We start from the raw sequence: 25,103 nt of genomic DNA on the forward strand, positions 1-25,103 counted from the left end.
TAATCTCTTACTGCAGCCAAACTTCACCAGGGAATCTGATGCAGAGACCCGTTCTGCTTGCAGAACAGGACATCAGGAGAAAGAAGGCAAAAATGCCTCTTAAACTACACTTTCTGTATAATTTTTTTTAACAGCAGATGACCCTACTGCGTGAACAGTCAGCAAAGGGGACCACATATCTGCCAGAAGAACTATTGAGAGCTTAGGAAGGGGTCAGTCTTTTCTCCCATTTTAGCCTTGGGATGCTCATTCTCTGGTGCGCTGGGAAGATTTGAGAGGGCTAGGGGGCGCCTAGAGGAAGAGCTGGGCATCGTTTGGTGCAGTAGGCCATGAAACAGCAACCCAGGGTTTAGTCATGTTAACCACAGCCCAGGTCCCTGGAGAGCAAAACCTGCAGGTGTTTTCTGGACCTGGTATGGGTATGGGGTGCCTGTAGGTCACAGGAGAGCACAGAGAGCATGTCTCGACTCAGCGACTAAGAGGGCAGGGGCAGCCCTGGGTGGAGCTCCTGGATCCCTGTGAAGAGCCCTGCATCCAAATCTGAGTCTGAGCAGATACCCGATGCTTGGGCACTGGGACTTCTCCCCATTCACAAAGATGTCCCGAGAAGTCACAGCTCCAGATGGGATGGACCTGGCTCTCTGGACTGTGGTGTGTGTGTGTGCTTAATTGCTCAGCTGTGTCCAACTCTTTTCAACCCCATGGACTGTAGCCCACCAGGCTCCTATGTCCACGGGATTTTCCCAGGCAAGAACAGAGGAGTGGGTTGCCATTTCCTTCTCCAGGAGATCTTCCCAACCCAGGGATCAAACTGGTATCTGCTGCATTGGCAGGTGGATTCTTTGCCTGCTGAGCCTTGGACCATGGTGCATGCTCACAAATTAGCTGGGGATGGGAAGTCTGCTGCTGAGCACAGCAGGAAGATGTTAGGGAGGAAAGAGCAGAGTAGAGGTGTGAGGGAGGGAAGGAGAAGGAGTTCTGGAGTAGGGGTAAGAACAGGACACAGAGTCGGGTCTCCACAGGCAGCAGAGGAACACCAAGTCCTCAGGAAAGTGGGGAGAGGAGGCGGGAGGGGAAAGGAGGCTTCGAACATCTGCAAGGTTGAAGTGTGGCCAGGGGAGCCCAGCCCTCTCTCCTCCTGCCAGAAACCACACGGGGACTGCTAACAGCAGAAGTCTCAGCAGATTCATGAAATCTCTTCTCTCCCTTCAGAATCAGGGGTGAGAGGGTGGGGGCCCTACAACCCCGCCAGCTACATCTCTGTCCTGCCTGGGGACCCTGGGCTGGCTGTGGGGCTGGGTCTCCTGTGCTGTGACAGGATCTGCCCTGATCTCTCCAAAGGTGTGAGGAGGAATTCCTTCAGCAAAGTCAGAATAACCTACCAGGCATGGCTGCTCACTTAGGAGGTGTTAGCCAAATACATGCTGAGTGATACATCTCTTCTCACCTGGCCCCCAACTTTCCATCTCTCACTGGCCCCAGGCAGGAGATGGGGAGTCCTCTGGAACTAACAAGGAAGGTGACTCTGATAAGGACTGCCAGACAGACAAACAAGCTCCAAACAGAGGGATGGAGGTACAAGAGGGCCGCCAGAGAACCTTGCCTGGGTGGGGCAGCGTGTGTGGTGGTGGGGCGGGGGTGCGGGTGGTGGTTCCAGCAGCAGCTCCAGAATGCCACATAGCAGGGCTGAGAGGAAGCCACTTGGCTGGCTCCACCTTCTGTTCTCACACCACATCCCCACGAAGAGCCCTAGTTTGGGAGGGAGACTCCCAGACCTCAATCCCCACAGTGAGAGCCAGTGGAAAAGTCCCAGGGGGCAGAGAAGCCGGCTGGGGCAGGAGGCAGGAGCCAGGATATGGGGAGGTTGTGTAGGGCTGGCCTGTGTCATTTCCCCTGCTGCTTGCTTGTCTTCCTTCAACACGCAAGTCTCCACCCTCCTCTCACCCCATCCAGATCCCTTTAGGCTGTTGCCCCATTCATCACAATTATTTTCTCCCCATTTCAAAAAATCCTTCCCCATTTCTAAGTCTCAGCTTTAAAAGTAATCTAGCAAACCATGCCACGTAATATCCAAATTACTTCTTCAATCTCAAAGAATTTTCATTTTAAAATAAAGTGCTCTTGTGACCCAGTAATTCTAGTTCTAGATCCAACAGAAATGCATAAAGGCATTTACTAAAGCACATGCACCGGATACTCACAATGCCCTGAACTGGAATCTAGTCAACAGCCCATTAGCATAGAATTGATAAGGAAATTGGAGGAGGTTCAGAGAGCAGCACAGCCTTGGGAAGGGCCAGTCACAGCCTCATAGCATGATACGAATGGGGCTCGCAAACAAGGGAGGGCAGGAGAAGCCAAATACACCTTTCTGTGTGATTTCATGTATGCAGAGTTCAAGAACAGGTGATCATGGTGCACGATGTTAGAATGGGGATCAGGCTACCCCTGATTGGGTGACTGGAGCCAGGGTACTGGGAGGGCTGCAAGCGGGTGGTTGCTGGGTCTGGGTATAGCTGTCTTCACTCAGCACGTTCACTGAGCATCTAGTCACTGCTCTAGCCCTGACCTGCATGAAGACCAGTCTTCCTAGTCTGCCCAGGATGGTCCTCACTTCAGCACTGAAAGCCCCATATCCTGGGAAACCTGGCAGTGATGATAAACTGGGACAGCTGGCCACCCTCTAGGACTATGGAAGTGGGTGGCCATGTGGGCTTCCGTGGGCCCCATGAACTCAATGTCAAATAATGATCAAACCCCTGCCCTGTCGACTCCCAGGTTTGTCCCGAGGACCAAACTGATGGTCCGGATCCGATACCAGTGGGAAAACCGATGGAAACAGCAAGATGAGTCTTGATGGCTGCAGGGGGACCCAGGGGCCGAGCCAGGCCACAGGCAGCCGACAAAAGGCTCTCTCAAGAGTCAGGCGTCTCTCCCAGGGAAAGACCCAGCGAGAGCAGCCCGGCACAGCCCTGGCTGCCTGGCTCTCTGTGTTTACCAAGGGGCCAGAACCGTAGAGTCTGGTGTCGTTTTCATTGTTCCTCAGCTCTCTTTCTCCTGGAGAGGCACTCCTGGCCACAGTTTCTCCTCTGCTGCCCTAGGGGGAGGCTGTGCTGTGGGAGTGACCCCGAGCAGGGAAGAACATGACTCTCTGGGCTCCAAGACCCGTGACACAGGTTCAATGGAGTGAAGTCATCCTAACACGCCACAAGGAGAGTCAGACTCCTGAGCACTTGTAAACACCTCACTGCACCAAAAAAACCACTGCACTTCTGCTAAAGCATTGGTAACTGCGGTTCCTAAACCTGGCTGTACAACAGAATCACCTAAAGCCATTTCTTACAATGGGGTCCAAAGACCCGGGGATCTAAGAAAGTACCTGTAGAGGTCTCCTTCAGGTTTTCTATGAGAAGGTTTAATTTGTCCTTTTGCTTTAATGACGGAAGTTTTTTTTCAAAATGACTACAGGCACAGCTGCAGTTTCAGGGAAACCAGCCCATAACTGTGCAATGCCACAAAGCTCAGGTTTCCATTGAGGTTAATGCCTGCTTGCAGCCTGGGACTTCAGAAACTGAATCAGCCAGATTCCAGCAAGAGGGGGTGCTCTACGGTCTGGTGCTCAAAGTGTAGAGCTCAGACCGGCACCATCAGATACCTGTAGCCTGTCAGAAATGTGGGTTCTTGGGTCCCCAGAACTTCTGAATCAGAACCTGTGATCTAAGGAGAGGCCCAGGGGATTCACACAGATTACCGTCTGTGCAGACCTGGTCTGAATCACTGGCCTCCTTGCTTTTCTGCAGCATTTGCCAATGAACGACTCCCTATTTTCCACCTAACTTCCCACCTCTAATTACTATACAGCAGCTTTCTATTGTCTGTTGGCCCCACTAAAAGCTCTATCATCAAACCAGTCCATATACTGAGCCCAGAGATGAGGCTGGCAGTGGTGTCCTGCTGCCATGAGGATGGGGTGCGGTCCCCTGAGGATGAGGGTGACACGCATAGGAGATGTGCACCTAGGCTCACTCTCCGCTTCTCTACAGACCCCAAAACACATGCAAAGGTAAATTACACAGCACCAGCCGTATTCCTGCCCTCCTGACCAAAGGCCCCAGGCTGGCAAGCCTTAGGGATGAGGACGGGCCCAGAATGGGTACCTTAGTGAGTGGAGCTAGACCCTCCCACGCAAGTGTGACACAGGCTGTGGATGTCACCAGGAGCACAGGAGCGAGGCAGGGCAGTGAGGAGGGGCTTGGGGGCATGTGGCCCTCTTGACTCTGGGTGGGCTCCCCATCAGGCCCTGCCCTGGACCCTCCAACATCAGGGCAGCCTGGGGCCCTCCCTCGTGTGGCCCAGGACTCACAGGATATAGCAGATGACCCCGATGCTCCACATGTCCGTGGCATAGCCAATGGGCTCGTAGTTGATCACTTCGGGTGCGACGAACTCCGGGGTGCCAAAGAGGACCTTCAGAGACCCCGCATTCTCTGCAACCAGGATGGAGAGCGATCAATCACTGGAACATCCCTAAGCCAACCCGAGGTGAGTGGATGCCAGGAGGGACACAAGTCAGGCTGGCCTTCAGCAGCTCTCCCCTTGCAAAACGGCACAGAGACAACGGTCTCCTCACAGAAAAAGTGCACACACCAGTAAAACGGACAAACTGCATGCGCAACTCAAATGTCCAGGGTGAGGCTGGGGGAGTGGGGAGAGCCCGTGACAGCCCCAGACGGAATGATCTTCTGTGTGTCTGTCTCTCCCATGAGCTTCCCGGTGCAGGGGCTGTGACCTGTGCTTGACAATAACCTCTACCGTGCACTCTGTCGTTAGTGCTCCGCTGCCTGCTTTATGAGGACTTTCCTATTTAATACTCTTGCCTAAGAAGGAGCATGACCCCCATTTCCTAAGGAGGAAAGGGAGGCCCAGGGACTGATTCGCCCACCCAGTTAATGGTGGTCAGGACCTAACCCAGCAGACTGACTCCTGAGCCGCGCGCCCCTTCTCCTCACACCACCTCTCCATGTGCAGTGTCACGTCTCTCCTCCCAGGAGCTGCTGGGAGGTTAGTCAGGAAAAGCCATAACCCCTAGGTGGTGCCTCAGGACCATCACCCACCAAAATGATTCTAAGTCCCCATCTGCCTTGCCCTGTCACGCCCTGCCTCCTGCAAGTGCAGGAACAGCAGAGATGCTTCAGAGGACCCTGGCCTAGACCCAGGGCCTGATTCCACTGCAGCTGGCGGTGGGACTTGCTGGGCAAAGTGACGTGGACCTCAGCTTCCTGGTCTATTAACTGAGGCTCACAAATCGGCCCTGCCTACCTCACAGGGTTGCTGTGAGAATCAAATGAAGGAAAGGATGTGAAAGTGCTCTGGAGACTGAACAGCAGGAGCACCGCCACCAGAATGTTCTGCTGATGAAGGCGCCAGAGTGAGAATAGTCTTCATAATAAATCAAATAGCTGACACCTGTAAGTACTCAGGCGTCCCTCGTAGCTCAGCTGGCAAAGAATCCGCCTGCAATGCAAGAGGCCCCCGTCTGATTCCCGGGTCAGGAAGATCCACTGGAGAAGGGATAGGCTACCCACTCCAGTATTCCTGGGCTTCCCTTGTGGCTCAGCTTGTTGCAGGAGACCTGGGTTTGATCCCTGGGTTGGGAAGATCCGCTGGAGAAGGGAAAGGCTACCCACTCCAGTATTCTTGCCTGGAGAATTGTATAGTCTGTACAATTGTATGCCCTGTATAGTCCACGGGGTCACAAAGAGTCTGACAGGACTTTCACTAGCCAGCGCTTACTATGCCTGAGGCACTGCTCTTACCATTCTAATGTATTAGCTCACTTGATTCCCTTAACAATTCTATGAGGTGAGTACCATTATTATCCCATTTTACAGATAATTTGAGATGTAAGTTCCCACAGCTAGTACGTGGGAGGGGCAGTCTCCAGGGTCTCTGATCTCCAATCTGGTGCACCCCCCTTAGTACCCACGGAATGGAACACAAACAGCCACTGCCGTGGTGCGTTGGGACAACAGGAGAGGCGGCTCAGCCTTACCCAACCTCCTGGCCAGACCGAAGTCGATGAGCTTGATCCTGGTGCCTGTCTTGTTGACACACATGATGTTCTCGGGCTTGAGGTCCAGGTGGACGATGCCCTGCTTGTGGATGTACTCCACCCCCTCCGAGATCTGCTTCATGTACTTGATGCACTCCCGCTCCGTCAGCTCGAAGTCCTCATCAATGATGCGCTCGAACAACTCGCCCCCAGACACACTGCGGGCACAGAGCAGGCACTCAGACCACAGGAGCGGGGCGACTGGCCCAGGGCAGGCTGGGGGAGGGGTCGAGGGCAGGAGTGCCCAGGGGTGGGAGTGCTGGGCGTCTTCTGCAGCTTTCTGAGCTCTAGGCCACTGCCCCATTAGGTGGGTCTCAGTCTTCCACTGTGTGAGGAGGACACAGGCCTCCTGGTTTCCTGCTGGGGGGACCCTGCCTGTGCTTACTAAGCCTGGGGGGATTCAAGAAAACATGTAGGCTGGACAATTTCAGAGGTGGTCATGAGCTGAGAGATCCACAACACTCTCCTGAGCAGGAAGGGTAACTGCCAGGTAGCCTGGCTCCCCCAGATAACTGTAGATGTGAGGGACCATCCTGTTCTCTAGCCATGTCTTTCAGCCATAAAGAACTGAAGCTTAAAATACTCGCAGTCTCCATAAGCAGTGGCTTCACAAAGCCAGAAACAGAAAAATATCTCCAATAATTAGGAGCTTCAGCACATTTTCTAAAATTCATTGGCTGTAACTCACTATATTAATACTTGCAGTTGTGACCAATTTGCTTCCTCTGGCTAGGCCTATAGCATCAGTTTACTCCTCCAGCCAAAACTAACTTGTCTCGGCTTCCTGGCTCAGGCTGGGAGTGTAGTACATCCTTCCTGCCTGGATAGACTTTGGATCCTGGCCATGGTGGTTCTGGGGCCTGCAGTGGGCACCTTTTGCTAAGGATTGGCCCAGAGGCTACAGCCAGCCAACATGTTTCCCTTCAGTGGGAATGCACGGGGCCTCTCTCCCAGCCTTCCTTGCTCAGAAAGTTTAAAGCTCTCCTTGGTAACTTATGTAGCATCCAGATACCAGTATGCTCTTTTCCACAATGGCCTACAGATGCATCAGCTGAACAAGGCTGAGTGGGCTTCTTTCTAGGCCTGTCCTCTTCCAAGGGCCTTCCCTCTTCTAAGGGAAGTCATCATAAGGATGAGCAAGAGCTGGCTTGAACCCTGACTTTGTGTGACAGCAGGCACGTTACTTACCCCTCCTGAGCCCCGGTTTTCTCACCTGTCCCTACACCATAGTAGTTAGGAATGAAGGAACTGCAGGAAAACATGCCTGACATGAAGTGGGTGCTCAGAACATGCTAATTATCATTTGACAACCTGAAACGGGTCAAACAGATCTTGTTACTGACCCTTGAGGGAGAGACAGACAAAGATGCACAATGGGGCCCATGAAGCCTTTGCAGGCTTCCATCACCACAGGACAGACTTTCACTTCTAAACTGGTAAAGGTCGGTTTGTTCCAGTGGACACTGGGGGGCGCTAGAATCAACACTTTAGAACCAACTGAAAAGGAGGTCCTTGCGCAGCCAAGAGGTGGCGCCTCTGTCCTCAAACCCTTAATTTCTAATGCTCTCCACCCAGGCTCTAAATCAAACTAATTTCCCTTCGTAGGTTCCTAGCTTTCAGGCTGTTCTTAACATCTCTGAGCCCGTTTCTATCTGCAAGGTGTCGGTAAAAACAGCGCCACCTCACAGGATTTCTGTGAAGATGAAGTGAATTAATTCAGGTAAAGTGTTTAGAAAAGTGCCTGGCATATAGTAAGTGCTCAATAATATGATTATTATTTTAAAACAACCAGTTGCAGAGGAGGCTCTAGTTGAAATACAGACTCCAAAGCTTCTCTCCTGGAGATTCTGATTTAGAAAATCTTGGCAGGGTCTGTGATCCATATTTTCAGTGAGTACCCCAGGTCATTCTTACCATCAGATAAGTTTGAGAAATACTGGTTTACTCAATTACTACCCCTGGGAGGTCAGCTGCAATTCACATCCCCTGAGAAACTGCTCTCGATTTCATCATATGATCATTCCTTCTGTGGCTTCCCATAGTCTCATCTCTGAGCTTTTTGCATCAAGTCTGCATTTAATGTTGTCTGCTTTTTAATGTTGTTTGTGAATACGTCTGGAAAAAGTCTGGTTCATCTCTAGACCCCTGTTTATACCTGGCAATATCTGGCACAGACAAGGTATCCCAAAATGTTTGGTTTTAAATATTCTGAAAAAGCAAGCAACCTTTTTTTTTTTTTTTTTTTTGGTAGCGTCCTTGGGAATGTCTGTGGCAATGAGTGGTAGAAATCTGAGCCATGGAGATGGTTACTGCTGCACTTCTAGAGGTAGTCTATTCAACAGAGGTGCATATAGATTCACACCAATTCAAATCTATTTAATAATGTATTTTGAAAACTGTTCCTGTGGTTCATTTTCAAGGATGGTAGGGCTTACACAAATAGGATTATTGCTTCTCTATAGGTTTATCTTCCAAATGCTCAAAACTGTGGATGGAAAGAAGCTACCATCCACAGCAATGGGATAAAGCCACAGGCCAAGACTGGGCCAAGGAAATGTATACTTAATAGATAAACAGTGAGAGCGACAGTGAATGAACTAACGAATACCCGCCTTATCCCAAGGGACTGTATTTATCCCCCAACTGTAGATAATGGCCAGCCCCCGCTGGCAGCCAGAAGGATGCCACTCTATGGGGCTCCCCACCCTGACCCCGTCCTCGTGTCACGGCAGCCAGCTGCTTCTCCTTTGATCAGTGTTGCCAATGGTAGCACAAAGGTAAGATGGGCAATGGATGACTCAGCCCAAGCTGCGTCTGCTTGGGTGCTCAGGGTCCTTCCACCACTTGGAATGTCCCACAACGACCATCCCTGACTCCCTGAAGAGGAGTCTGAAGGAACCCTTGTAACAGAAACACTGCTACAATAATGGCTTGTCCTGTAAGCAAAGGTCAGAAAGGCTGAAGGCACTTTAACTCTGATTTCTCAGTGTATATGAGGCAGCTGATCTGAAAGCCGGCACCCTGGAATACAGTTCCATCTTTCTGTATCACCAGGGACTGTCCTTCTCTGAATCTGTTTCTCCGTCAAGCAAGGAGAAGAGCAAATCGCACTGCTGAAAGCCAACCTTTTCCTGTCAATGCCAGGTCTATCCAGGCTGGACGGGAAGGACAGGTGGAGCATCAGTCTGCTCCTTCAACTTCAGTCGAGCTCCTATCAAGGGGCAAGCTCCTCACTCCAAGTGCAGGAGAATCATCTGCTGTCTGTGCATGGAAGACTCACTCCTGTCCATGGGGGAGGCGTGGGGCGGAGGGATGAAAGCCAGACCAGATGAAGCCTTCTTGTGTTTTCTCCCAACATTTTCCATCTAGCTTGCCAAGTCCCAATTCCAAGCTAAGTATGGTATTCTGCCCACTGGTGCTGCTGCCCGGCCTCACCCAGGCTGGGCTGCCTCCTACCCCCTCCTGCACCTTCTCATGAACTTGCTCAAGGTTTAACTTCTAAAGATGAGACATTTCTTCACATGTCCCCACATGCCCACACTGCCTGGACCAAGCAACCTGCTCTACAATAAATGTGAAGAGCAGCAGCCCACAGGGCTGTTGTGGGGGCAGGATGACTGAGGCCATGCCCTCGGGCTGAATCTTCCCTAGAAGTGTGGAGGGAAGTTTGAATTGGGGGTTGAAAACTGATTCCAAGTGGCGAATGAGGATTTTCTTTGAATCTGTGTGAAAGTTGCACAGAACTGCAGAATTTAAAAAGGGAGTCTCATCAAATACTGCTCTTCACTGGAAGGATTTCATAATTACAGAATCATGGCTCAACAGTCATAGAAGCTGCCCCCGGGCTTCCTGAAATGCAGGATTTCCACACATTCAGTTGTGTGTTAAAATGGTCACAAAGTAATTTTAAGTGGAGAAAAGACTGGGATATAGAAAAAGTCACTGCATCATACTCCTAAGAATAACTCACAGTTATAGAGCCTCTGCCTGACACATGTTATTCCATCTAAGCCCCACATTATTCACGGGGTGGTTTACAGCCTCCTTTTACAGATAATAAAACTAATGGCTGGCACACTTGGGTAACTTATTCAAGGTCATACAACAAGAGGCGGAGCAGGGATTGGAGTGAGGTCGCTCAGACTCATGTCTGTCTCTTCACCGTGACTGCTCTCCCTGAGGAGCACAGATTGAAAGGAAACACGCCAAAAGGCTCAAGAAGTGCAGGGAGTCACTCCTTAAACTGGGGCTGTCTCGCTGGCTTCACCTTTCCTAGGAAAGAACACTGAGATGCTAACAGGGTCCTCTCCAGAGGAGAGGTCCTTCAAAGGACTGAGATCCCTGAGTCTCAGGATGAGCAATTCAAGGGTGCTGGAGGCAATTTCGGAATATTGCCAAAGCTTTCAAATGCACATCTCCTTTGTTCCAGCACTCCCACACTTCTGGGGATTTATCCTACGGATGTAAGCAGGCATGAGGGTAAAGATGTATGTACAAGGTTACAAACACTGCCTTTTTGTAATGCAAAAGCCTGGAAACCATCCAAGCCCCTATCAAAAGAAGACAAATAAACTGTGGTCTATGTACAGGAAGAGATGCCAGGGAGAAGGGAGAATGAGGAACCACTGGCTACTGGTATGGGCCTTTCCAAGACACACTGTTGAATGCAAAGAAACCAAGTATAGAATATTGAGTGCAGCTTCTCTCTGGGTTAAGAGGTGAGAAATATGAAAAATATATGAATTATATCTATAAATAATGAATGATTGCATTTCAATAAAGAAACTTTAGAAGGACACAGAACTAACAAAATTCATTACCAGTGGTGATGAGGGGTAGATGAGGGACAGGTGTGGGAATGAGACTTTCATTGTATATTTTCTTATATTTTTTGATATGATTGTATCATATACTTTTAAAATTCAGATTATAAAAAGGAGAGGAAATGCTTAAAAAATACACACTGTGGAGGATGCCTGGCTTACCGACTCTAGTATGTGCATTTGTGTGTGTGTTTGTGTGTATGTGTCTGTTGTGTGTATGTGTGTGTATGTTTGTGCATATGCAGACCAGCAGCTCAGAGGGAAGAAAGAGAAGGTTGGGACTTGAAGAAACAACAGAATCCAGGAAAGCCTTGGCTGAATGTCATCTGATCATCTCCCTGCCTCTGTACAAGCCAGCTCAGAAAGCACTGCTCTTGGGTGAGTGAGAGGGGAAGAGAGAGCAAACCAGTGTGGGCCAGGGGCACGCAGGACAGAGCAGAGGGCAGGGGCAAGGCTGAGCTCCCACCGCTGGGCCCCCTTCTCTCTCACAGGCTCTATCCACCCCTAAGGTGGCTCTAGTGCTCCGAATGAAACCAAGGAGGCACAGGGAGGGGGTGCCCTGGCCTTACACAGGGAGGTGAGGTACAAAGGGGACCTCAAGAGGTCCTCAAGGACCCAACAGTGTGCTCTGGAGGCGAGCAGTGGGTTGGGAGCAGCAGCGTGCACATGGGCTGTTCCGAGTGGTCAGCACCTGGCCGGACGGGCTGCAGAGTGTCGTGCACATCACAGCCCTGCCTGCAGTGCTCTCCATCTTGGGGGGGGGTAGGGTGGGGGGGGACAGTGGGGGAGGGACAGGAGGGGCTCCCAGACCCACTGTGCCGGGCCACCCCTCGCCGAGCCACTCACATCTCCAGGACCATGACGATGTTGGCCTTCTCTTCAAAGGCGTCCACACACTGGACCAGCTTGGGGTGGTGCAGGCAGTTCATGATGCTGATCTCCTGACGGATGTTCTCTTTCTCCTTGGCCGAATAAGCCTTGAAGAATTTCCCTGCCCAGATTTTTCCAGTTTTCTTTTCTACAAGTCGAAAGACCTGTCCAAATTTCCCACTGTGAATGAAAGGAAGAGAGAAATTCAGCCCAGCTGTCCACCGAATGGGAGTGGTCAAGCGATGGCCTGTGGGGCATGTGTGGCCCCTGCCCTTCTTTTTATAAGTAAAGTTTTCCTGGAACACATCCATGCCCATTTGTGCCCACACTATCTATGGTTGCCTTTGGGTTTCCAGAGCAGAGCAGGAGCCGCAGTGCTGAATTGGCCCACAAACCCGAGAATATTCATTATCTGGCCCTTTACAGAAAAAGTTGGCCAGTCCCTGCTCTAGATCAATGGAGCACATTGCTGAGGCTGATGAATCTGCTCTCCGTCACTGGCCAATGTCAGCCCGTGTCTGGCCCCACATTCTTACCCAGACTCTGTCTAGTCTTGCTGTTCTATCAGTAAATATTCTCTTTTTTTGGCCGCACCACGGTATGTGGGATCTTAGCTCTCCATCCAGGGACTGAACCCACGCCCCTTGCCGTGGAAGCACAGAGTCTTAACCACTGGACCGCCACGGAAGTCCTTGCTATTCTTTTAACGCTGTCGTTTCCTTGGGCTGAGGCCTCAGTCTTGGCAACAGACTTTTTTTCCTTTCCCCTCAAAGGGATCCATGACATCAGGCTGAGGAAGTCCTCCGCAAATACAGAGAACTTCTGGGCGCCTGCCCTCCCTCCACGCACTTTCAGCACCGGGGCCGTGGAGACACCTGGCAAGGCCCCTGCTTCCCTCTGTGCTGCTGGGTGGTGACACTCTTCTGACCTCACTCCTGCTGCAGCACAGGGTCCTTGTCCGGGACTCTGATGAGGTTGATGGGACTCCTTTATTCGCCAGAAACCCTCCGGAAATAAAAGCTGAGCCCCATTCTTTTTTCTTCCACCTTCCATCCTCCTCCAAGGACACACGGTCAGAGGGAGGCAGGAGGCCCTGGATGCTGCTGCTGCTGGCGGGGACAGCCTGGCTGAACCCAGGCCTCAGTGTTGGGGTCTGAGTCCATCGGTGTCTCCACAACCCAGGGAAGAGCCTGAGCAAAGATTGTGGGCCGAGCTCTCCAAGTGAGGGGTGATGATGGGAGCTGTGTTTCAAGCGGGCATATTTTGCCGCAGCACTGAAGCTAGACCGGTTGAATGGGAGCACAGACCCAACGGAAGGGATCCTAAAGACAGGCCAAGCGAGCCCGGCTGCCCTGGGTTATGTCCTGGGGGAGGGATGGGAGTGGGGGTGCAGAGAAGGAAGGACCTGCTCAAGCTTGCAGAGTTGAGCCCCAGGCACGGCAGCTCCTAAGAAAGCCCTGGACTGGTGATGCTTTTGTGGGTGCTCGCAGGCCAAGTCTTCCCGGAACCTCAGTCTGGGGAGTTGGCAGAACCCAGGGAAGGACGGGAAGAGGAGGTGTGGAATTTAACCTCAGGGCCAGCACCACCCTCACTCTGGGGCCCAGAAGGGGACCCATTCCACTTTCCACTCCACTTACGATCCTAGTCTCTCTTCGATGTCATAGAAGTCGGACACTTTCTGCTCGGTATTGACCGTGACGGTCCGGTAGTCGACCTCAGGTTCCTTTTCATCTGCAGGGTTGGGGCGGGGTGAGTGTGAGCCATCAGATCCCTCCTCACCCCCATCCACCCCTCGAGTCTACCCAAGGACAGGGCCCAGCACTCACCATCATCTGACACCTCCACTTCGTCCTTCGGCTCTGGGGGCAGAGAGGATACAGGTGGTTAGTACTGAAGGCCCGTGACCTAAGCAAGCTGGGGGCCCTGTCCGGCTTCAGCCTTCCCAAGCACGAGACTATAAGCCCAGAGCTCCGGGCATCGCCATGGGATCAGAGGCTTCACACTGCAACAGGGCCACGTATACACTGACAGGCCCTGGCCTCCTCAGCCCACCCAGCCCCTCCTCCATCCCCACCTCTCTATCCTCAAGGTCTCCTAGACATGTCCGTCTTCACATTTTCCTAGTTTCTAGAACCTACAGACAACCTGGATAGTCCCTTTCTACTTTCCCTCAAAAGTCAGCAACTTTCAGTTGCTGCTGCTGCTGCTAAGTCGCTTCAGTCGTGTCCGACTCTGTGCGACCCCACAGACGGCAGCCCCCCAGGCTCCCCCATCCCTGGGATTCTCCAGGCAAGAACACTGGAGTGGGTTGCCATTTCTTCTCCAATGCATGAAAGGGAAAAGTGAAAGTGAAGTTGCTCAGTCATGTCCAACTCTGAGAGACCTCACAGACGCAGCCCACCAGGCTCTTCCGACCATGGGATTTTCCAGGCAAGAGTACTGGAGTGGGGTGCCATTGCCTTCCCCTCTTATAGTTGCTACTAGTATCAAATCAATTTATCCGTTTACTGAGTTTTTTCTGGAATTCCAGCCATGTACCAGATATCTTGCCAGTGATTGTGGGTATACAAAACAAAATGCAGATGGTGTGATCTCTCCATCATGGTGTGATTTTGGGGGCTTATAATTTAGTTGGAGAGGCAAATATCAGTTCAGTTCAGTTGCTCAGTCATGTCCGACTCTTTGCGACCCCATGAATCACAGTACGCCAGGCCTCCCTGTCCATCACCAACTCCCGGAGTTCACTCAGATTCATGTCCATCAAGTCAGTAATGTTATCCAGCCATCTCATCCTCTGTCATCCCCTTCTCCTGCTGCCCCCAATCCCTCCAGCATCAAAGTCTTTTCCAATGAGTCAGCTCTTCGCATGAGGTGGCCAAAGTACTGGAGTTTCAGCTTTAGCATCATTCCTTCCAAAGAAATCCCAGGGTTGATCTCCTTCAGAATGGATTGGTTGGATCTCCTTGCAGTCCAAGGGACTCTCAAGAGTCTTCTCCAACACCACAGTTCAAAAGCATCAATTCTTCGGTGCTCAGCTTTCTTCACAGTCCAACTCTCACATCCATACTTGACCACAGGAAAAACCATAGTCTTGACTAGATGGGCCTTAGTTGGCAAAGTAATGTCTCTGCTTTTGAATATTTTATCTAGGTTAGTCATAACTTTTCTTCCAAGGAGTAAGCGTCTTTTAATTTCATGGCTGCAGTCACCATCTGCAGTGATTTTGGAGCCCCCCAAAATAAAGTTTAACACTGTTTCCACTGTTTCCTCATCTATTTCCCATGAAGTGATGGGACCGGATGCCAGGATCTTCGCTTTCTGAATGTTGAGCTTTAAGCCAACTGTTTCACTCTCCTTTTTCACTTTCATCAAGAGGCTTTTTAGTTCCTCTTCACTTTCTGCCATAAGGGTGGTATCATCTGCATATTTGAGGTTATTGATATTTCTCCCAGCAATCTTGATTCCAGCGTGTGTTTCTTTCAGTCCAGCATTTCCCATGATGTACTCTGCATAGAAGTTAAATAAGCAGGGTGACAATATATAGCCTTGATGTACTCCTTTTCCTATTTGGAACCAGTCTGTTGTTCCATGTCTAGTTCTAACTGTTGCTTCCTGACCTGCATACAGATTTCTCAAGAGGCAGGTTAGGTGGTCTGGTATTCCCATCTCTCTCAGTATTTTCCAGTTTATTGTGATCCACACAGGCAAAGGCTTTGGCATAGTCAATAAAACAGAAATAGATGTTTTTCTGGAACTCTCTTGCTTTTTCCATAATCCAGCGGATGTTGGCAATTTGATCTCTGGTTCCTCTGCCTTTTCTAAATCCAGCTTGAACATCTTACATTTACTTGAAATATCCATTATGAGTGTTATTTGGTGAAGCACATGTTATTGCCACACAAACCGAGTAGACAATGGAGGAAAGTGACCCAAGTGGGGTAAGTATAAAGTCAGAGCAATTAATCTGGGAAGAAGAAGCCACTGAGCTGTGTCTTAGAGGAAATCATGGAATACGGTGAGAGGGTAATGTCATGCAGGAAACCAGCAAGGAGGGATGTGAGCAGCCCATGCTGGCCGTTCACACAGCTGTGTCAGGGTGGGAAGAGGGACATGAGTGTCCAGAGGAACACACCCAGTCCCGAGGTCCAGGTTTTCCTTTGCTTTAGCATAATTTGCTGGGCTGGAGGAAGCATAAGCTGGAATCAAGATTGCCAGGAGAAATAACAATAACCTCAGATATGCAGATGACACTACCCTTATGGCAGAAAGTGAAGAAGAAATAAAGAGCCTCTTGATGAAAGTGAAAGAGGAGAGTGAAAAATTTGGCTTAAAGCTCAACATTCAGAAAACGAAGATCATGGCATCTGGTCCCATCACTTCATGGCAAATAGATGGGGAAACAGTGGCTGACTTTATTTTTCTGGGTTCCAAAACCACTGCAGATGGTGATTGCAGCCATGAAATTAAAAGATGCTTGCTCCTTGGAAGGAAAGTTATGACCAACCTAGATAGCATATTAAAAAGCAGAGACATTACTTTGTCAACAAAGGTCCATCTAGTCAAGGCTATGGTTTTTCCAGTGGTCAAGTATGGATGTGAGAGTGGGACTGTGAAGAAAGCTGAGTGCTGAAGAATTGATGCTTTTGAACTGTGGTGTTGGAGAAGACTCTTGAGAGTCCCTTGGACTGCAAGGAGATCCAACCAGTCCATCCTAAAGGAGATCAGTCCTGGGTGTTCATTGCAAGGACTGATGTTGAAGCTGAAACTCCAATACTTTGACCACCTCATGCAAAGAGCTGACTTATTTGAAAAGACCCTGATGCTGGGAAAGATTGAGGACAAGAGGAGAAGGGGACGACAAAGGATGAGATGGTTGGATGGCATCACCGACTCGATGGACATGGGTTTGGGTGAACTCCGGGAATTGGTGATGGACAGGGAGGCCTGGTGTGCTGCAGTCCATGGGGTCACAAAGAGTTGGACACGACTGAGTGACTGAACTAAACTGAATTTGTTCCTAAAGGGCCATTGCGGCTTCTTGACCATGGCCAAGTACCTTTTGCTTCCTGGGCTACAGTTTCCTCATCTGTAAAAGGAAAGCGCTGTATTTCTGGGTGATTTCTAGGGTCCCTGGCTAGCCCTGGAGTCCATGCTTTGTGATGGTCTAGGTGCTGCTTGGCCATGATGTGGACTGTGTCCCAGTTGACAGCGGGAGCCAAGGGAGGCTTCCAGAAGATGTGGAAGGACCCAGCGAAGCCCGAGAGGGAGAACAAAGATTTCTAGAGTGTGTGTGTGCCTGCATGTGTGTGCATACAAGATGAGGGAAAAGGGTGTGACTGGCTGAAAGTCTCAGCAGAGCAAGACTGAGGATAGGAAGTAGACAGCAGGTAGAAGAAGACCAGAGCAGGTGGGGTGGAGGGGTTTGTTAGATGCTGCCCAGCAGGGAGGGTTCACATGGGAGCCGGCTCAGCTTCACAAATGGGATGAAGGCGTGGGTCAGGGACAAGGTGCAGCTCAGAACTGTAGACAGTGAGCCCCTCTGTTCAGCTGAGGGCAGAACAAATGACTGAAATCTAAGCAGACAACCCGAAAAAAGCCACACAGTTCCCATACCAGACAAGGACCCCTTACTAGAAAAGAGTCTTGAAAGAGATTATAAGCACCCGACCAGGAACAAGAGAGGCTATGATTTGTTTAGAGTTCTGAAAACACTGTGGGTGAAGTTTAGTTTTAAAAACCAAACACAAGTGGGCTTGGAAGCAATATTTATTACATAAAGGAAAATGCCAGGGAAAAATGAAAAAACACCAAGAGCAATGCGGACTCTCAGATTAGTGGTAGGGTTCACAGAAATTCCCGGGATGTGATATAACTGATCAAATCAAATCACAGATTTGAGAGTTGAGAGTGACACTGTCAGATTCATAGCCGACCAGAACGTACATGGGAGCAACACACCTGGGAGGCAGTAATGGAGTCACGTTGTCAGGGAGAATTGGGTCATTCAAACTTTCAGCCTGACGAGCCCTAAATCTAGTTAGGGCCAAAAATGGGAGCCCAGTTCCTCAAGCAATTGCTCTGGCCAACAGAATGCTGTTACTGGGGCAATGTGCTCTGGCTGCAAATGGGTATTATTATTCTGCCCTTGGTAGAACCTGGGGTCATGTGATCCTGGAATGCTGGCTGTAGACAGTCTTGATGGAGCTGGAAGAAGTAAGGGTCATTGACCGGAAGAGCTGCCATGTGAAGACAGTCGGAAAGGGTTAGGCCTCTCTAGTTGGGAAAGGAGCCTAAAGCAGACATGATTAAAAAAAAAATCACAATAGCCAAGGGTAAGGTTAGGGTTATGACCTTTCACCAGCTAATGCATACTGTAACTTGGGAGAACAATTTAGTGTTACACCCCATATAGGAGGAAGGCTGTAGGCATATGGAAATCACATCTCAAGAGTTACCATAAGAAGAATAAACAGGTTCAAGAAATGTTCAGCTGAGCTCAACAATGGTATTTCAGATAGGACCTTAAGAAAGCAAGAGATTCGACATCCATTCAATCACTGAGTACCCATGGATGCCAGTTACTGGATGGGGACTTAGAGACAAAATACTAATGATAATAACTACATTTAGTGTCAGGGAACTCCATTGTCCTGATGGGGCATCGTCAGGAGGCCCCAGTGGAGACAGTGGTTTGACCTGTCTTGACCTTTCGGAGCCCACACCACACACGCTGGTATGAAATGAGCAGTGGGGGGAGAGGACAGAGAGGCAAGCTTTCTTGACCTGGAATCTCCAGGAGAAATGGTCTGTCTTCCCCTAGTGAAGGATCGGCAGCAGTATTGTGAGCCCTCGAGGGGCTTTCCGACAACCTGTTCCCCAGAGGCATCTTCCAGGTTGCCCTGAAAGAGCAGGCAGTTCTAGAACTCGCCTCTCCCCATCTCTCTGACACCAGTTAGAAGTGGAGTTAGCTGCTGTCCCCTCAAACACCACACCTACCCTCACCTCCTGCCTTTCTCCTTAGCAGTCAAGACACAGAGCACCTTCCTGACCCACGGCTGTGGGGACACAGCTCAGGCTCAGAGAATCCACACCTCTGTCTCTGTCTCACTGCTACATGGCAACCCTTCCTCTGTGTGGGATGTGGACGGAGGCTCCCGGCTGAGACATTTCCCTTCCTCCTTTTCCTTCTTGTCCTGCCTCCACTCTGTTTGCAGGGGGAACGGTCATGTGAGGAAGAGTCCCAGAGGAGTGATCACAGTTCAATTAGTCAAGCTCTCTGAACATCAGGGGGCAGTAATGAGAGAGGTGGCCATTCGGCATCCATCTTTCCACTGAGGAAGGAGCTAAACTGCAGTTGGAAGAATTTCAATGAAATATTAAAAAACAAAAAATCTACTCAGAGCTGCAAGATGCAAGAGTTAAGTGCAAGAACTATTTGGAATACGTTTCTGAGATATTTCTTCAGTCAGATGAGTCCCATCCCCCTGGAGCGGCGTTTGGGAGAGGAGAGGCATAGCGCTCCTGCCCTCACAGGGCGTGCACCCAGCGGGCTCCCTGGACAGAGTGGTCCCTTTGCACAGCGGAGCACTGCTGAGCACCCAGTGGACACTAGAGGGCGCCCCCATCTTCGGGAGGATGTTGATGGTCAGCACCCCACCCCCTGCACTGGGTGAGCTGCTGATCTTCCTTACATCTCTGGGGGCTCTACATCTCTAACTACCCTTGGGGCTCACGGAAAGCCCTTACTCTGCAAGATGCCTCTATCACAGCTGTTTGCTAACAATTATACAGACTAGAGGGCTTCCCAGTGGCTCAGTGGTAAAGAATCTGCCTGCCAGGAGACCGAGGTTTGATCCCTGGGTCAGGAAGATCCCCTGGAGGAAGAAATCGCAACCCACTCCAGTGCTCTTGCCTGAAAATCCCATGGACAGAGGAGCTTGGCGGGCTACAGTCCATGGGGTCACGAAGAGTCGGGCACAACTCAGCGACTGAGCATGCATGCAGGCATAGAGACTAGAACAAATTAGGATCAGGAGCAAGGATGGTGTGGATTTAGGAGTCAGAGCTGAGTGGAGCTTCCTGAGGGGGTGAAGTGGGTGGGAGTGGAGCTTCCTGGGGGTGGGGTGGAATAGAGCGGCTGTTTTCGGGGTAGGGGGAAGGGAAGGTGCTAGTTTACCCAGATTTGGGAAGTCAAGGAGGAGAGCCGTCAGGTTAGGAAGCGTGTCTGAGAGGCGGCCCAGGCATAAGGAGGCCGCTGGAGCTGGGTGGGGGCCTCTATGCAGTGTCCTCTGCTGTATCCCCGGCACCCTCAGCGCCGGGAACCCAGGGCAGGTGAAGGACACACTGCGTGAGCGAGTGCAGAGTGAGGGCTGGGACGGAGCTGCGAGGCCAGGATGAAGCCAAAAGCTACAGTTGCTGAAGTGGCGGGAAGAAGGGCCGTGGTAGTGGCGGGGAAGATGAGGGTCAACACGAGTGGCGCTTAGAGTAAGTAGGGCTCCCTGGCACTGCCTTTCTGATGACCAGACCATACTGGCTCGCAGCAATCACACACACACACAGACACACACACACACACACACAGAGGCACACACACACAGGCACACACTGAGACCCATGGCACTTTTAAAAAGAAGAGAGACAATCGACCCTGGCTATAACTAACAGGCATCCGAACAGTCCACAGAGAGCTTCGCTTGGCAGTCCCACCACCCCCTTACCCTCCCCCTCCCATCCCCCCATCCTTGGTCCCTTAGAGGACCTCCTGATCTGCCCCTCCCCTTCCTCCCCCTGAGACCATTCAGCTGGCTCTGAGGGTGGGAGCTGCCAGCCTGGAAGCCCTGAGTGGACTGGACCCCCTCTGGATTGCAGGAGATTTCAACATTTCAACATTTGTCTGCTCCCAGCCAGGATGGACCCCAGGAGGAGAATCTAAGAACCACAGTGTGTGTGTGTGTGGGGGGGAGGGGCGGGGGAGTTTCAACTGACTGTGGGGAAGAAGGGAGGGGCCACCTGCCTGGAGCCAAGTGATCTCAGCCCCTCCTCTCCACAGACCATCCTCGCAGTCCTGGAAGCTGCTGTCCAGGCCTCTAGAGCCATACTCGCAGCTTCTGTGGCCTCTGGCCCTCTGTGTGGGGCTCATCAAGGACACTGCAGTCTCTCCTGCTATAAAGGACCTTGGAAGCTTTCCTTTCCACCTAATGTGTGTCTCACTGCCACGTTATCCCCTTTCTGTCACTTTTCCAAGAGCTGGGGAGTCATCTTCCTAGACAAAGTAATATTCTAAAAACATGCAGACTGCAGCCTGGCCACCTGCCCTGGCACCCCCACTCTAACCAGTTTGCTCCCACTCTGCTCACATCAAAGGGGGGCGTCAAAGGGCAGCAGATGGCAGTTGCGCTACTCTGTTCCTCTCGGCAGGCATTTGTGAGCAGCTAATGGCAGGAGTCCCAGGAAACTGCAGAGGCTGGCAGGGCTGCCCTGGGCCCGGGCCCCATAGTCTCCCCTCCACCCCACCTAGCATGCTGTAGCTCTCAAGACCTGATCTCCAGGTATCTCCAGGGTTCACCTGGGAAAAGTCCCCCAAGACAGGACTGCACAGGCAAATTTGTAAATTTGGTGTGTTTTCCACTGGCATCCTCCAAACTTCCTCTCTGGAGCCCTTGTTTAACTTGAGAGTAAAGTTTAGTTTCTATATTAAACCTAAAATTTAAAACTAAAGAGGGTAACCGTGTCATGACAGTTTCCACACTTTTGATGCCTCTGACTCTCAGGGTGGCTTCAGGCTCTCACTCTGTTGAGCCACTGGTCCTTTAGTCTCCTCTCTGCCTCGCATCTTAAAGCTCATTCTCTCCTAGCGCCCTTTTGCTTGCTTTCCCCTCCCCTTTCCTTCCTGCCCCCAACCTTTTCTCCATCTTAAATTCACAGCACTTGTTTTCTTCTATTCACAGGAAGCTTCTTGAAATGACATTCCACATAGGCCTCCTTCTTCCATTCATTCCTTAGCCGCAGGCCAACCATTTTCTACCCCATGGAAGCTTCCCAGGTGGCTCATCAGTAAAGAACCCGCTTGCCAATGCAGGAGATGCAGGTTCGATCTCTGGGTCGGAAAGATCCCCTGAAATAGGAAACGGCGACCCACTCCAGTATTCTTGCCTGGAAAAGTCCTCGGACAGGGGAACCTGATGGGCTGCAGTCCATGGGATTGCAAAAGAGTTGGACACTACTGAGTGAGCACGCACAGAGGGCTATGGACTTTGTTCTCAAAGATCACTGCACAGCAAAGGGCTAAACCCAGACCTCCTACTGCACCCTCATCTCTTTCCTCTGCCACTTGCTGCTCCCTGTGTTTCTGCAACACAGCACCTCCCCTTGGCTCTCCCCCTCTTTGTCCTTTCTCCCAGCCCTGCAGTCCCCCTCATCTCTGCATCAGTGTTGACTCTCTTCACCACCCTCTGTGCCCTCACTGATGCTCATGGCTTCAGTTACCAACTCAATAGTGAAGAGAGCTGAGCTTAAACCTTTGTCCTCAGCTCTGGACTCAGTCATTCAACAGTCTGAAGATACCTCCCTGTGGACAGCCCTCAGACACCTCAAAACCAGAGCCTCCACCTCCTCTAGGACTCCCTGCAATCTAACCTCTAAATCGCTAAGAGGCAGCCTGACCTCCTCCATCAGTGTAACCAAAGGAACTCAGGCTCAGGGCTAGACGGCTCTGAGTTCAAGCTTCAGCACACCATTTTCAAGCTTTGTGACCTTGGGCAAGTAGCTTCATTCCTCTAAACCTCAGTACCCCTATCTGTAAAAGGGGGGTAATAATAGTATCTACTTCATTGCGTTAGATGTGTGAAATAATGCATGCAAAATGCTTTAATCTGGCTATATATTAACAGCAAGTGTTAAATATGTTAGTCACCATAAAACATAATAATCTCTAAATGGCTCCTGAACTGGTGTTTAGTTATAAGCCAAGATGTGGGAGTAATCTTAGACTCTTCTAACTTTTCCCTGCCCAAGAAGTGATTAGGGATGGTCAATTCCACCTCCTAAGGTTCCCTTACTATCCTCTCCTGGACTACAACAGAGAGGCCCATTCAATATCTTACTGACTTCAATCTCACCCCCCACCCCATCTGCTCAGGTGCTTCTCAAACATTCATGTGTATATGAATCCATGGGGGGCTGAGGGTGGATGATGTTAAAATGAAGGTTCAAAATGTACTAGGGAAGTGGAGGGGGTGGCAGGCATGGAGAATCTGCATCTCTAACAAGTTCCCAGGATCCCAAGACTGTTGGTCCAGACCACACATTGAGTTGTAAAGGTCTACACTTCCTCAAACTCTAAAAAAAAAAAAAAAAAAAAAAAAAAAATCTAACTATATCAAGCCCCTACTTGAAAACCTTTGATAACTCACAATTTTATCTAGACTATCCTTTTTGTGTTGCTTCCTCCTATTCTACCTCACACAGCATATTCCCCTGGCCACACACGAGAGTCTCAAAATGTGTTTCTACCAATGTGTACCTTTGTTCATGGTGTTTCCTTTGCGAGAAATGCTTCTCTCTATCTGACCTGCCTCTTGGAATCCTATTCCTTTCTCCCAGACTCAGTGTAAGTATTACCTCTAGGAAGCCTTTCCCAAGCTTTATAGCAAACCTATTCATGATTTCTGCTGTATCCCCACAATTTGTTTATACTGCTATAATATCAAAAGGATGTGGCCCGTCTCAAGATGGTTAGTCTTAACTATAGTCTTCACTATAGATTTTAAGTTAGATTTTCACTGTTGGATTTTAAGCTTCTGCTCTTAGTGGTCTTCATTTCCCAGGTACCTGACACTGAGTAGACCCTCAAACAGGAGTGCAGAAATGAGGGAGAGGGATGGTAGGGGAAGATGCTGAAACTGTATGTAGGTCTACCTGAATTCCAGCTTTCCAGGACTGTACTCCTGATTAACACACTATCGCCCCCTGGTGGCAGTGTATCAGAATTGCTGGTTCAATATTTTTTGAAAAATCACAGGTACCTCTTTCAGAGTATGGCTCAGCATTACAACATCGGAAAGCAAGATCCCAAAAGACCCTGACAGTCACCAACAAAGTCTTGTCAGTTCCCCTGTACCCATCTCCATTCAGACTTCTACACACCCAAGGTAAGTCATGTACATTTATCTCAAGCCAGTGATGAAAGGAAGGCAGCCTACCTTCTTCAGGTTTCTCTCCCAAGGCTGTGAGTTCAGACTCCTGGCTTGGCTCACTGGTTCCATAGACATTGATTGCACGCACACGGAACTTATATTCTCGGTCAGGCAGCAGGTCCTGGACGTTGAAAGAAGTGCTGCGGCACGTGGCTAGTTCCTTCCACGTCTTGTCCACTGAGTCCCAGATCTCGACACTGTATGACTGTACAGCGCTGCCCCCATCATACGAGGACCCGTACCAGGACAAGGTCAGCGAGGAGCTTCGGATGTCAGAGGCACAAGGCGTGCCAGCTGGGGGGTCTGGCTTATCTGGGGAAACAGAAACATAGCATCACTGAGCTGTGCAGGATTGCAGGGAGAGAAGGTTTTTAATTAGCCAGTCATTTACAGATGTGAGAGTTGGACCATACAAAAGACTAAACGCTGAAGAATTGATGCTTTCAAACTGTGGTGCTGGAGAAGACACTTGAGAGTCCCTTGGACTACAAGGAGATCAAACCAGTCAATCCTAAAGGAAATCAGTCCTGAATATTCATTGCAAGGATTGATGCTGAAGCTGAAGCTCCAATACTCTGGGCCACCTGATTCAAAGAGCTGACCTGTTGGAAAAGACCCTGATGCTGAGAAGGAGTGAAGGCAGGAAGAGAAGCGGGGAGACAGAGGATGAGATGGTTGAATGGTATCACTGACTCCATGGACATGAGTTTGAGCTGGCTCCGGGAGATGGTGAAGGACAGGGAAGCCTGGTGTGCTACAGTCTGCTGGGTTGCACAGAGTTGAACACAACTGAGCAACTGAACAACAACAACGAGGGAGAAGCAGCTGTGGTCCCTGGTCCTGGCTGTCTTTCCCTCATCTGCACAGTCACACCTATGCAAACACCTGTCTATGTGGAAAGCCCCACAAATACAAATACTATTTGCTTGAATATACCGTCTTTTTTGGCTAGTTTCTCGTCTACATGTCATGATTTCCTGTGCTTTGCCCAAGTCATAAACATATTTCTCAGCGTAAACAGATCTAGGAAGCTCCCCAGGAGGTATGGACTGCCTCCCGTCAAAAATATGTCTTGAAAGAGAGTGCAATGTGTGTGAGCATGTG

The 25,103-nt window shown here is 50.3% G+C and overlaps 1 protein-coding gene across 7 annotated transcripts in view; it reads right to left on the reverse strand.

Moving 5' to 3' along the window:
- The window catches only part of MYLK (myosin light chain kinase), a 280,492-nt gene that overhangs the window by 18,220 nt on the left and 237,169 nt on the right, over positions 1-25,103 (reverse strand). For all 7 annotated transcript variants that reach the window (XM_069555329.1, XM_069555313.1, XM_069555320.1 and 4 more), the window contains 6 exons: positions 24,006-24,311; positions 13,632-13,664; positions 13,443-13,536; positions 11,782-11,985; positions 6,053-6,270; positions 4,364-4,487 (listed from right to left, as the gene is read on the reverse strand). In XM_069555329.1, coding sequence (XP_069411430.1) covers positions 4,364-4,487; positions 6,053-6,270; positions 11,782-11,985; positions 13,443-13,536; positions 13,632-13,664; positions 24,006-24,311 — 979 coding nt within the window. The remainder of the gene's footprint in view (positions 1-4,363; positions 4,488-6,052; positions 6,271-11,781; positions 11,986-13,442; positions 13,537-13,631; positions 13,665-24,005; positions 24,312-25,103) is intronic.

The sequence above is a fragment of the Ovis canadensis genome, chromosome 1, assembly GCF_042477335.2.
Source record: "Ovis canadensis isolate MfBH-ARS-UI-01 breed Bighorn chromosome 1, ARS-UI_OviCan_v2, whole genome shotgun sequence".
Taxonomy (NCBI): domain Eukaryota; kingdom Metazoa; phylum Chordata; class Mammalia; order Artiodactyla; family Bovidae; genus Ovis; species Ovis canadensis.